General features: G+C 44.1%; 1 protein-coding gene across 1 annotated transcript in view; it reads left to right on the top strand.

The window, feature by feature from the left end:
* GLG1 (golgi glycoprotein 1) overlaps window positions 1-11,538 on the top strand; it is a 167,253-nt gene that overhangs the window by 137,459 nt on the left and 18,256 nt on the right. Inside the window, exons 10-16 of the mRNA XM_017868617.1 lie at window positions 1,152-1,289; window positions 3,986-4,072; window positions 6,648-6,710; window positions 7,788-7,901; window positions 8,815-8,903; window positions 9,845-9,962; window positions 11,039-11,131. Coding sequence (XP_017724106.1) covers window positions 1,152-1,289; window positions 3,986-4,072; window positions 6,648-6,710; window positions 7,788-7,901; window positions 8,815-8,903; window positions 9,845-9,962; window positions 11,039-11,131 — 702 coding nt within the window. The remainder of the gene's footprint in view (window positions 1-1,151; window positions 1,290-3,985; window positions 4,073-6,647; window positions 6,711-7,787; window positions 7,902-8,814; window positions 8,904-9,844; window positions 9,963-11,038; window positions 11,132-11,538) is intronic.

The raw sequence follows: 11,538 nt of genomic DNA on the forward strand, positions 1-11,538 counted from the left end.
TTTTTTTTTTTTTTTTTTTTGAAATGGAGTTTTGCTCTTATTGGACCAGGCTGGAGTGCAGTGGCGCGATCTTGGCTCACCACAATCTCCGCCTCCCGGGTTCAACATTTACGGTGTTTTGTGGTCATCATGTCTATCTAGTTTCAAAACACTCCGTGACTCCAAAAGGAAACCCTGTGTTCATTAAACAGTTACTTTCCATCCCTCCTGCCCCAGGTATGCTGGCTTTTTTTTCTTTTTTGCAAGAGAGACTAACTGTACCTGTCACTAACAGCTTTGTCATGGCCCCTGGAAAAATACTAGTTTTCACCTGCTTTACCCTCTGCTAATTCTGCATAGCTCATCCGGAAGAGTCTAGTCCTGTCTCATCATAACTGTTATATCTACATTTTCCTGCTTTTTCTGATATAGGTCATTTTGAACTCATTTCTCCTGAATCAAGTATATATGCTGTCTTGAATTGGATCTGACCTTCTACTTGGCATTCATAGACTGACAAATTAGTTTTGCTAAACAAAACCGCAAACACAAAACTTTCCAACTAACCTAGTCTGAATGAAGCCAGTTCACTTGTATCAGGATACTCTCATAAAGGAATGTTGTTTTATATATTATATCAGAAACTGCTGAATATGTATAATTGCATTCCTAAAGACAGGGGCTTTTGAAGCCTCCTGCACATTTTATTTTTTTTTTTAATTTGTTTTTTTGAGACAGAGTTTCACTTTTGTTGCCCAAGCTGGAGTGCAGTGGTGCAATCTCAGCTCACCACAACCTCCACCTCCCGGATTCAAGCAATTCTTCTGCCTCAGCCTCCCGAGTAGCTAGGATTACAGGCATGTGCCACTATGCCTGGCTGATTTCGTATTTTTAGTAGAGACGGAGTTTCTCCATGTTGGTCAGGCTGGTCTCAAACTCCCGACCTCAGGTGATCCACCCGCCTCAGCCTCCCAAAGTGCTGGGATTACAGGTGTGAGCCACCGCACCTGGCCGCAACATTTAATTTTTATTCTGGAAGATATTTGAGGTATAAAATGTGGAAGATAAAATTCAGGGTTATTTGTTAGTTTTCTCATGACTGGTTTATCTCATATCTTCGTGTTTTTGTTTTGTTAACCTTTCAAGTATTTAGCTCGTTTTTTCTCACGCAGCTCTCACGGGAGTGCCGAGCTGAAGTCCAAAGGATCCTACACCAGCGTGCCATGGACGTCAAGCTGGATCCTGCCCTCCAGGATAAGTGCCTGATTGATCTGGGAAAATGGTGCAGTGAGAAAACAGAGACTGGACAGGTAGGTGACTTCGCTTTCTGTTTATCTTACAATAATGATGATGTTAATGTTTAATGTTTTATGCAGAGTACAAACACCATAAAATCCATCTCTCTTACAGACATGATTTGTTGTATTATTCAATATTTTCTCTGGAAGACATTCTCAGGAAAATTTTCTCTCTGGTCTTTGTATCAGGAATAGTTGGCAGCGAGTTTGTCTTTGCATTATGGTTATTGTATTTTGTAATTGATTATTTTTCCTCTTCCTATTGCTTCTTAAAACTTCTAGAGCCAAAGGTATGGCCTGCCTCTTCCAGGTATATAAGATTTCATGATAGGCATTTTTGTAGTAAGCTTACTGTTGGCTCCATTTCACATCCTCTTAACGTAGTTTTGTTGTTTCTCATCTTTATTCGTTTTACTCACTTTTAATTCATTTTCTCCCTTAAGTCCTTTTGAGATAAGCAGGGTGTAAATCTGTGCATATGTGAGTGCTGGTCTGCATGAATAGTGAGCATGCCCTAGAACAGTCCCACAAAACATTTAGAAATGGAATTTTTTGTCACCTGGTTGACTAATTGAAGCTCAGAGAAGTTAAGTGTATATATTTCCTTAACCTGAAATTCAGTTCATTATATAGCCTCTCCATCTAGGAAGGAGAGGGAAGGAGCAGCTCCCAAGAATTCCCTGCGTGCTGTGACTGGCTCCTTAGGACTGTGTCCCAGTTTAAGGGAAAGAAGGAAAGATGCATGACTGCAGGTTATATGGGAAGCTAGCTGTCTTCCATCTGAATGCAGGATACTAGGCAGTAGGAATAGCTGCGTGTTTAAAGCTACATAAATACTCAAGGAGTGAACTCAGGTTTCTGGGTTCCATTTGTACCACTACAAAACCCCCTCTGGAAGTACAGTATGAAAAAGTCACACATACAGGAATTGGACATTTTAAAGGAGAAACGTGGTTGCCTACTCAGATCTGTTGAGCATAGGACTATCATGTTCGGCAGTCTGTTTCCTGAGCCTGCTACAATTCTGTTGGGTATATTGTTAGAAAATGCTTATAGTTGTCCAATGAAACAAGGGATATGGTGATTTGGAATCCCAGCAAATAGTTTCCTTTAGAACCCCCAGTAAAGTAAACTTTAGAAAGCTGCACTACATTGCAGCCCATCATGGAGAAGCTAAACTTAAGAATTCTTTTTTTTTTTGAGACAGAGTTCTCGGCTCACTGCAACCTCTGCCTCCCAGGTTCAAGCAATTCTTGGGCCCCAGACTCCTGAGTAGCTGGGATTACAGGCACCTGCCACCACACCCACCTGATTTTTTGTATTTTAGTAGAGACAGGGTTTCACCATGTTGCCCAGGCTGGTCTCGAACTCCTGAGCTCAGGCAATCCACCCGTCTCGGCCTCCCAAAGTTCTGGGATTACGGGTGTGAGCCACTGCAACCAGCCAGGATTCTATTAATAGGATCTTTCTTTTAGCCATTTATTTTACTCCCAAAAGTTTGGTGTGTTTTCCTTTAGCTTTTCTTTTTCTTCTTCTTCCATTCTGGCTGTTATGTAGTTCCTTCAACTCTTCTATTCCCCTTACATTCTAATTCTGAAACAGAGAGATTCTTGCATAATAGTAAGTTAAACTTGATCCTTTAAACAGCGCACTTTGCTGAGAAATAGCCGTTGATACGCTTTGTGAAAGTGAGCTGATATTATACTTGAAACCTCTAAACCTGTAAACCTCTAGAAGGCATAGTAATAGATGAATGCTACAGACAGCTCCAGCTTGGTTTCCAAAGCCCAGCTTGGTAGCTTTTAGCTACCCAAACCCCAGTGTGTTCACTTGTTTTTCTTCAGAGGACCCTTTTGACGTATACTGGAGTTAGAATCCCAGATCTGACTTGCAGGAGCTATCAGTTCTATCCTGTGTTCCAGACCCCTGGTCCCCAGTTACTTTGCCAATAAAGAGTCTTAAAATAATCTGTGCTGTTCACTGTGAATTTGTCTGATGATCATTATTAAAGTGCATATTTAAAATGCAAGGTGACAAATTATCAAAGCACAGATTAAAAATGGAATCAAGGCCTGATAAGGTTTTTAGACTTTGAGGACAATTGAAGATTGATTCTCCTTGCACTTGTAGATTTGGCCTTCTGAGGGATTTGCACGGCTTTTTGTTTTGTTTTGTTTTGTTTTTTGAGATGGAGTTTCAGTCTTGCTGCCCAGGCTGGAGTGCAGTGACACGATCTTGGCTTACTGCAGCCTCCGCCTCTTGGGTTCAAGCGATTCTCCTGCCTTAGTCTCCTGAGTAGCTGGGATTACAGGCGCTTGCCACCACACCCGGCTAATTTTTGTATTTTTAGTAGGGAAGGGGTTTCACCATGTTGGCCAGGCTTGTCTCGAACTCCTGACCCCAAGTGATCCACCCACCTCAGCCTCCCAAAGTGCTGGGATCACAGGCGTGAGCCACCATGCCCAGCCTTTGCATGGCTCTTATACCCGCTTGGCCCTCATAACCAACCTGCTACATCAAGTAATTACCTTTTCAACAATCTTGGTCTGGGGAATTAAGCAAAACTTTTGTGTCCTGTTCAGTGAGGTAGTTTTAAAAAGAAGAGAAAGGAGGACCACTGAAAAGGGAAGTGTCATGACACTGATATCCCCTTCCCTTGTTCGTGTATGTGACTGATAAATGCCAGTGGCTTGCCTTTATATTTGCAGGAGCTGGAGTGCCTCCAGGACCATCTGGATGACTTGGTGGTGGAGTGTAGAGATGTAGTTGGCAACCTCACTGAGTTAGAGTCAGAGGTAAGTGGTATGCAGCTTACTCATTAGAGGAGAGTGGCTGCCAGCATCCTGGCCTTTTTCATTTGGTTCTTCTGTTTCTAGACTCCTGAGAGTGCAGATTCTCTGTCAATCAAAAGAAACCTGATCAGATTCTCCATATTAGCTTTATAAAGAAGTATATTGTGTTGCTTTGTGAGCCCGTTCCCTCGTTTCTCTAGAACAACACTCTCTATAGCCCTTTGGTTTTCTTCATAAATTAGATTTATCGTAGTCATTAGACTTGCCTGTCTTTCCCCCTTAAGATAGCAGCTGTGTGTGCGGTGGCTCACGCCTGTAATCCCAGCAGTTTGGGAGGCCGAGGCAGGCAGATCACAAGGTCAAGAGATTGAGATCATCCTGGCCAACATGGTGAAACCCCATCTCTACTAAAAATACAAAATTTAGCTGGGCGTGGTGGCACACACCTGTAGTGCCAAGTACTTGGGAGGCTGAGGCAGGAGAATCATTTGAACCCGGGAGGTGGAGGTTGCAGTGAGCCGAGATTGCACCACTGCACTCCAGCCTGGGCAACAGAGGGGAAAACTCTGCCTCAAAAAAAAAAAAAAAAAAAAAGCTGTACTTCACATCATAGTCACATTCAAGAGCAATCTACGCATTCCCCTTCTCTCATCCCTTGCTCTTTTAGTTAGGTCATTTGGTAATGTTTGTGTGTTTCAGAACATGAAAGCTGGGGACTCCCAGCTAAGCATGGAAGATTGAATACATATGTTTATCCCTGTTCCATCCTGAAACCCACTAAAATATTTTTAAAATGGGATTAGAGGCCAGGCGCAGTGACTCACACCTGTAATCCCAGCACTTTGGGAGGCTGAGGCGGGCGGATCACGAGGTCAGAAGATCAAGACCATCCTGGCTAACAGGGTGAAACCCTGTCTCTACTAAAAATACAAAAAAATTAGCCAGGCGTGGTAGTGGGCACCTGTAGTCCCAGCTACTCGGGAGGCTGAGGCAGGCGAATGGCGTGAACACGGGAGGTGGAGCTTGCAGTGAGCCGAGATCACACCACTGCACTCCAGCTTGGGTGACAGAGCAAGACTCTGTCTCAAAAAAAAAAAAAAAAAAAAGATCAAGACCATCCTGGCCAACATGGTAAAACCCTGTCTCTACTAAAAATACAAAAATGATCTGGGCGTGGTGGCAGGCGCCTGTAGTGCCAGGTACTTGGGAGGCTGAGGCAGGAGAATCACTTGAACCCGGGAGGGGAGCTTGCAGTGAGCTGAGATTGTGACATTGCACTCCCGCCTGGGCCACAGAGCCAGACTCCGTCTCTACAAAAAAAAAAGGGGGGGATTAGGAACCCTCATAAAGCACTGGGATGTTATTTAGAAATACAGAGGAGGGCAGCTAAAAATGTTAAAGTTATTTTGTGGGGCCAGAAATCAGAGAAGTGGGGAACTATCATTTTGTCTTAAACCTTTTAGTACTCTATTTGAATTGTCAAAATTGGCATTACATAAAATTACATTTCTCAACCAGTTCTTTTTTGCTTTCTAGTTTTCAGAAGTTCANAAGATCAAGACCATCCTGGCCAACATGGTAAAACCCTGTCTCTACTAAAATACAAAATGATCTGGGCGTGGTGGCAGGCGCCTGTAGTGCCAGGTACTTGGGAGGCTGAGGCAGGAGAATCACTTGAACCCGGGAGGGGAGCTTGCAGTGAGCTGAGATTGTGACATTGCACTCCCGCCTGGGCCACAGAGCCAGACTCCGTCTCTACAAAAAAAAAAGGGGGGGATTAGGAACCCTCATAAAGCACTGGGATGTTATTTAGAAATACAGAGGAGGGCAGCTAAAATGTTAAAGTTATTTTGTGGGGCCAGAAATCAGAGAAGTGGGGAACTATCATTTTGTCTTAAACCTTTTAGTACTCTATTTGAATTGTCAAAATTGGCATTACATAAAATTACATTTCTCAACCAGTTCTTTTTTGCTTTCTAGTTTTCAGAAGTTCATTGCCTTCTCTCATTTTGTCATCTCCTCTCACATTCTTATTGTCATCATAGACTTATGAGAGCAGTCTGAGTGTATAGCTCTTTAAAGGAAGGTGTTTTTTCAGGAGCTAGTGTTGCACGGGTTTCTCTGTTTAAAGGCATTATTAGTATGTGTTCCCCAGAAACAGTGGTTTGGCATCTGCTTTGAGGGCAGTGCTCTGGCTTATGAGCTTATAAACTGAAGATGGATATCAGTTACCCCGTTTTCATTTTGAACTGCTTAGCATTTTGGGAAAATCTCCAAAGGCTTTGCATACTCTAATGTTATTGCCACATGGGTTTTTACCTCACTTTTCTTAATTCTGCCTTCTCATTTGTTCAGGCCGAAAGGGAATATGCCTCTAAAAATTTGCCTTTCAAAGTATAACAGAGGAGGAGTTCTATATTTATTCTGGGGCTATCTACTTCAAATACTAGAATCGTTTCCAAAAGTATATATTAGATTATTTGCCCATCAGATATTACTGATTCAGAAAGAGAAACTGCTCCTCCTCCACCCCAGGTCTTTCTAAAGCAGAAGCATTAATATATTTAATCTTCTACAGGATATTCAAATAGAAGCTTTGCTGATGAGAGCCTGTGAGCCCATAATTCAGAACTTTTGCCACGTAAGTGATGTCTGGAGGGGCAAGGGTTAAAAACAGAAAGAAATTCACAGGGACTCTGCCCTGAGTATCTCGGACTCATCTCTGTCTTCAGCATGTATTACTCTTGAGTGTTAGCCAGCTTTGACAAGTTAAAATTAAAAATATAAACAGGCCAGGTGTGGTGGCCAATACCTGTAATCCCAGCACTTTGAAGCCAAGGAGGGAAGATCACTTGAGCCCAGGATTTCAAGACCGGCCTGGGCAACTTGGCAAAACTCTGTCTCTACAAAAAGTAGAAAAAATTAACTGGGCATGGTGGTGCACACCTGTAGTTCCAGTTACCCAGGGAGCAGAGGTGGAAGGATCACTTGAGCTCAGGAGGTCAAGGCTACAGTGAGCCGTGATTGTGCCACTGCACTCCAGTCTGGGCAACAGAGTGAGACCCTGTCTGAAAGAAAAAAGAAAAAGTAAACAAGATCAAGAGAGAGGTGCCACCATCCTGGAACCTGTGTTTGATTAACTTTTGTGGGTAAAAGTAGGTTTGTGGCTAGCAGCAGTTACTGAGTTGCCCTTTTTAAGAAGAGATGGAACACGGAAGCCCCCATTAGTGTGGCAGAGTTGATTCCAGTACGTCAGCCTAAGAATTGTTAGCAGCAGCCCAGGAATTGTTAGCAGTAATAGTGGCTCCTCCTTCCAACTGTCTCCTAGTACCTCAGTATTGAGTGAATTCTGATTATTTTATATTTATTTACTGAATACTTAAATTGTGGGAGTGAAACATACCCAGGAACCTTTAGGATCTGACAGTTGGGAGGCTATGTTAGATATTATCCCAAAAGCCAGCTGCTTTTGGGAAAGTGAAAAAAAAGCATATATTCTTGTCTCATTCGGAACACAGTGCTGTGTCAGTTTTATGCCACTGAATGTATACTGTTGTGATTCCTCACACTTATTTTGATTACGATTTATGGTGTGTCTTTTTTTTGTGAGGGCTCCTAGAATCAACCCTGCTTGCATTTGTTTCAGACTGGGCTACAAGTTTTGTTCATTAATTGTTACCAATGAAGTGTAAATGCATGTCTTTCCTGTCTTTCCCAGGATGTGGCAGATAACCAGATAGACTCTGGGGACCTAATGGAGTGTCTGATACAGAACAAACACCAGAAGGACATGAATGAGAAGTGTGCCATCGGAGTCACCCACTTCCAGCTGGTCAGTGACACCTGGCTGCCGATTTCCCATCATAGCTGCCTGGATGGTGACTGAATCCCTTCCTTTTTTGGAACATCAGAGCACCTCTGATAACAATTTTCTGTTAAAATTGTTTTCCAGCCAGGCACGGTGGCTCATGCCTGTAATCCCAGCACTTTGGGAGGCTGAGGTGGGTGGATCACTGAGGCCAGGAGTTCGAGACCAATCTGGGCAACATGGTGAAACTCCATCTCTACTGAAAATTAGCCAGGCATGGTGGCACGCACCTGTAATCCCAGCTGTTTGAAAGGCTGAGGCAGGAGAATTGCTTGAACCTGGGAGGCGGAGGTTGTAATGAGCTGAGATCACTGCAGTCCAACCTGGGCAACAGAGCAAGCTTCCATCCCAACAGTAACAACAAAAAAATCATTTTTTCCAGCCAGGCGTGGTTGGCTCATGCCTGTAATTTCAGCACTTTGGGAGGCTGAGGCAGGCTGATCACCTGAGGTCAGGAACTCGAGACCAGCCTGGCCAACATGGTGAAACCCTGTCTCTACAAAAAATACAAAATTAGCCGGGCATGATGGTGGGTGCCTGTAATCCCAGTTACTCAGGAGGCTGAGGCAGGAGAATCGCTTGAACCCGGGAAGCAGAGGTTGCAGTGAGCTGAGATCGCATGACTGCATTCCACCCTAGATGACAAGAGAGAGGCTCTGTTTTTATTTAGGATAGATGGAAGGAAGGAAGGAGGGAGGGAGGGAGGGAGGCAGGCAGGCCTGTTGTTGGAGTACTGGAGAGATGAGCAGGTCGTGATGTCTCAGGTGTGGGGCAAGCCATGCAGGGTCTTGTGAGAGCTGTATGAAAAAGTGCCCCCTACCACTACTGACCACAAGTTGCCACCAAACTTCTGACTTTCTTTCTCTTCATCTTTCAGGTGCAGATGAAGGATTTTCGGTTTTCTTACAAGTTTAAAATGGCCTGCAAGGAGGACGTGTTGAAGCTTTGCCCAAACATAAAAAAGAAGTATGTAGCTTGTAATTGTTTCATTCCACCTTCCCGAAGTCCCTCTTAGCTCCAGGATGAGTATGCGAGATGTCAGGCAACCCTGCTGCTGCCTGGTGGGGTCAGCCCTGGAGGCCTCCTGCATCTCTCCTTTGATAGCATGACAAACACTCGGACTGTCTGCACAGAGCATCTGGCGATGGTAGTTCTCACCTGGAGGTCCCATTGGCTAAAGGAGCATTTTAATTTTAATTTTCCAGTTAAGCCATCTAACTGATGAAGTAGGGCTGGATTGTGTACTTAGAGAAGCAGGGTGCAGTGTAAGTGAAAGAGGCGAACTGACTTCTTCCCTGCATCATCCCGTTATGTCATCTCGTCTAAGGTGGAGCAGTTTTTGTATTGGGTTAGATATTTAGTGAAAAAATAGAATCTTTAATCATTTAAGAATTAAGTCTTAATGAGGAAACTGATACGCTTTTTCAGCGTGGTTGCCCAAATTCTTCCATGTTGCTCTTTGAAAGGGACATTTCTAGAACACTTGCCTTCATATAAACTAAATTCCCAGTTTGCTCAGGTTTCTCTACCTTTCAGGAGTGAGTTTCACAGTAGATCAAAGGTACAGTCCTAGAGTTAAGAGCAGCATTTGTCTGTGGTCACATGTTTTTAACACACATGTTGAACTGTCCTTGCACACATGTGCCCTGTCTGGCTTCCCCTTCCGTCAGGAATGTAGTCCGTCTTCACGCTGCTGCCTGCCTTTCATGACACCCCAAGTCAAATTGCAGCTTTTAGCACCCTGGAAAAAAAAAAAAAAACCGTAAGCCTTACAGGAAAGACATTCCCCAGAAGGACATCTTGCATTTTTAATGGTATGACCCCCCCCCACCCCCCGCAGCCTGGCTCTCAGGCCATCTGCTCTCGTGAGGCTCCAGCCAGCGTCAAGCTTCTCTTTTCACCTGCAGGGTGGACGTGGTGATCTGCCTGAGCACGACCGTGCGCAACGACACTCTGCAGGAAGCCAAGGAGCACAGGGTGTCCCTGAAGTGCCGCAGGCAGCTCCGCGTGGAGGAGCTGGAGATGGTAATGCCTCCCAGCCTCTGCTCCCAGAAACCACAGTGGGTCAGGGCTTGGAAAGCTGGGGAGAGGCTAGGGCAAAGGGGAGGCATTTTATCCACTACTGTGATGGTTAAGACTTGAATTCCTGTGCAAAAGTTTTACCATACGACCATTAGCTTCCTGTGTCATTCTTTTGATTTTGAATGATAAAACTTTTCTTCCCACATATAACTGGAAGTCCAGCTGTAAGACAGGCTGTAACTAAGCATGTGATCCAATAACTGGATCAGTAATGTCCTCAGGGGCTGGGCGCAGTGGCTCATGCAGGTAATCCAAGCACTTTGGGAGGCCAAGGCAGGTGGATCGCTTGAGGTCAGCAGTTGAAAATCAGCCTGGCCAATGTGATGAACCCCTGCCTGTACTAAAAGAGGCCAGTGAGGTGGCTCATGCCTGTAATCCCAGCACTTTGGGAGGCCAATGTCATCGAATCACTTGAGGTCAGGAGTTTAAGACCAGCCTGGCCAACATGACGAAACCCCATCTCTACTAAAAATACAAAACTTAGCCAGCTATGGTGGCACATACCTGTAATCCCAGCTACTTGGGAGACTGAGGCAGGAGAATCTCTTAAACCTGGGACATGGAGGTTGCAGTGAGCCGAGATTGTGCCACTGTACTCCAGCCTGGGTGACAGAGCGAGATTCTCAAAAAAAAAGAGACAGACTTATTTCAAGCTGAAAGATTTGGTTCCCTAACTTTGAGCCTAGCTCTTTCATTAAAGTAATAATAAAAGTAGAACTCAACATTTATTGATGGTTTTGACTTTCCAAAGTGATTTTCACATCTCAGCAGTCCTGTGAAGGACTAGATCAGGTGTTTCAGAGTAGACTTGGCATTCTATTTTGCAAAGAAGGTCCAAGGCCATGTAGCTAGTTGGTGACAGAATTGAAAGTAAAGCCTGATTCTCTTGCTGCAAGGCCACTTTGCTGTGTAGAAGCCAGAGTCACTAGACAAGATGCAATCAACAAATAAGTCTATAGAACATTTGACATCTCCAGCCTAAATCAAACTCACCTTTCCATGCTGGCTCCCTCATGTAGACAGAGGACATCCGCCTGGAGCCAGACCTGTATGAAGCCTGCAAGAGTGACATCAAAAACTACTGTTCCACTGTGCAGTATGGCAATGCTCAGGTAACTTTTTGCTTTTCTTTTTTAATTGTAAAAGTAATGTGAAGGTAACATTTAATCTTTTCTCAAAAGCTGGTGCCCATAAGAAAGTAACATTTTAGTCATTAATTTTTTGCTGGTGAGACAGGACCCATCTCATCCCTTCCAACCTAATCATCCCTCCTTAAGCTACATCAGGCTGCATTTCCCTGAGTTCTTCACCTGCACTCCTCGCTAATTCATTTTCTTCCCTCTTTCAGGTTACCTCATCCTTCCCTACCTTGTCTGCCTGGTAAACTCCTAATGATCCTTCAGATGCCTCCTCCTCTGTAGCATTCTCAATGCTCTGCACCTCCAAAATTAACTGTTTCTTCATTGTGTTCCCATTGCACAGCAGTTGTTTTTTTTTTTTTTTTTTGAGACGGAGTCTC

The sequence above is a fragment of the Rhinopithecus bieti genome, unplaced genomic scaffold (genome assembly GCF_001698545.2).
Source record: "Rhinopithecus bieti isolate Rb0 unplaced genomic scaffold, ASM169854v2 scaffold_2574, whole genome shotgun sequence".
In the NCBI taxonomy this organism is placed as follows: domain Eukaryota; kingdom Metazoa; phylum Chordata; class Mammalia; order Primates; family Cercopithecidae; genus Rhinopithecus; species Rhinopithecus bieti.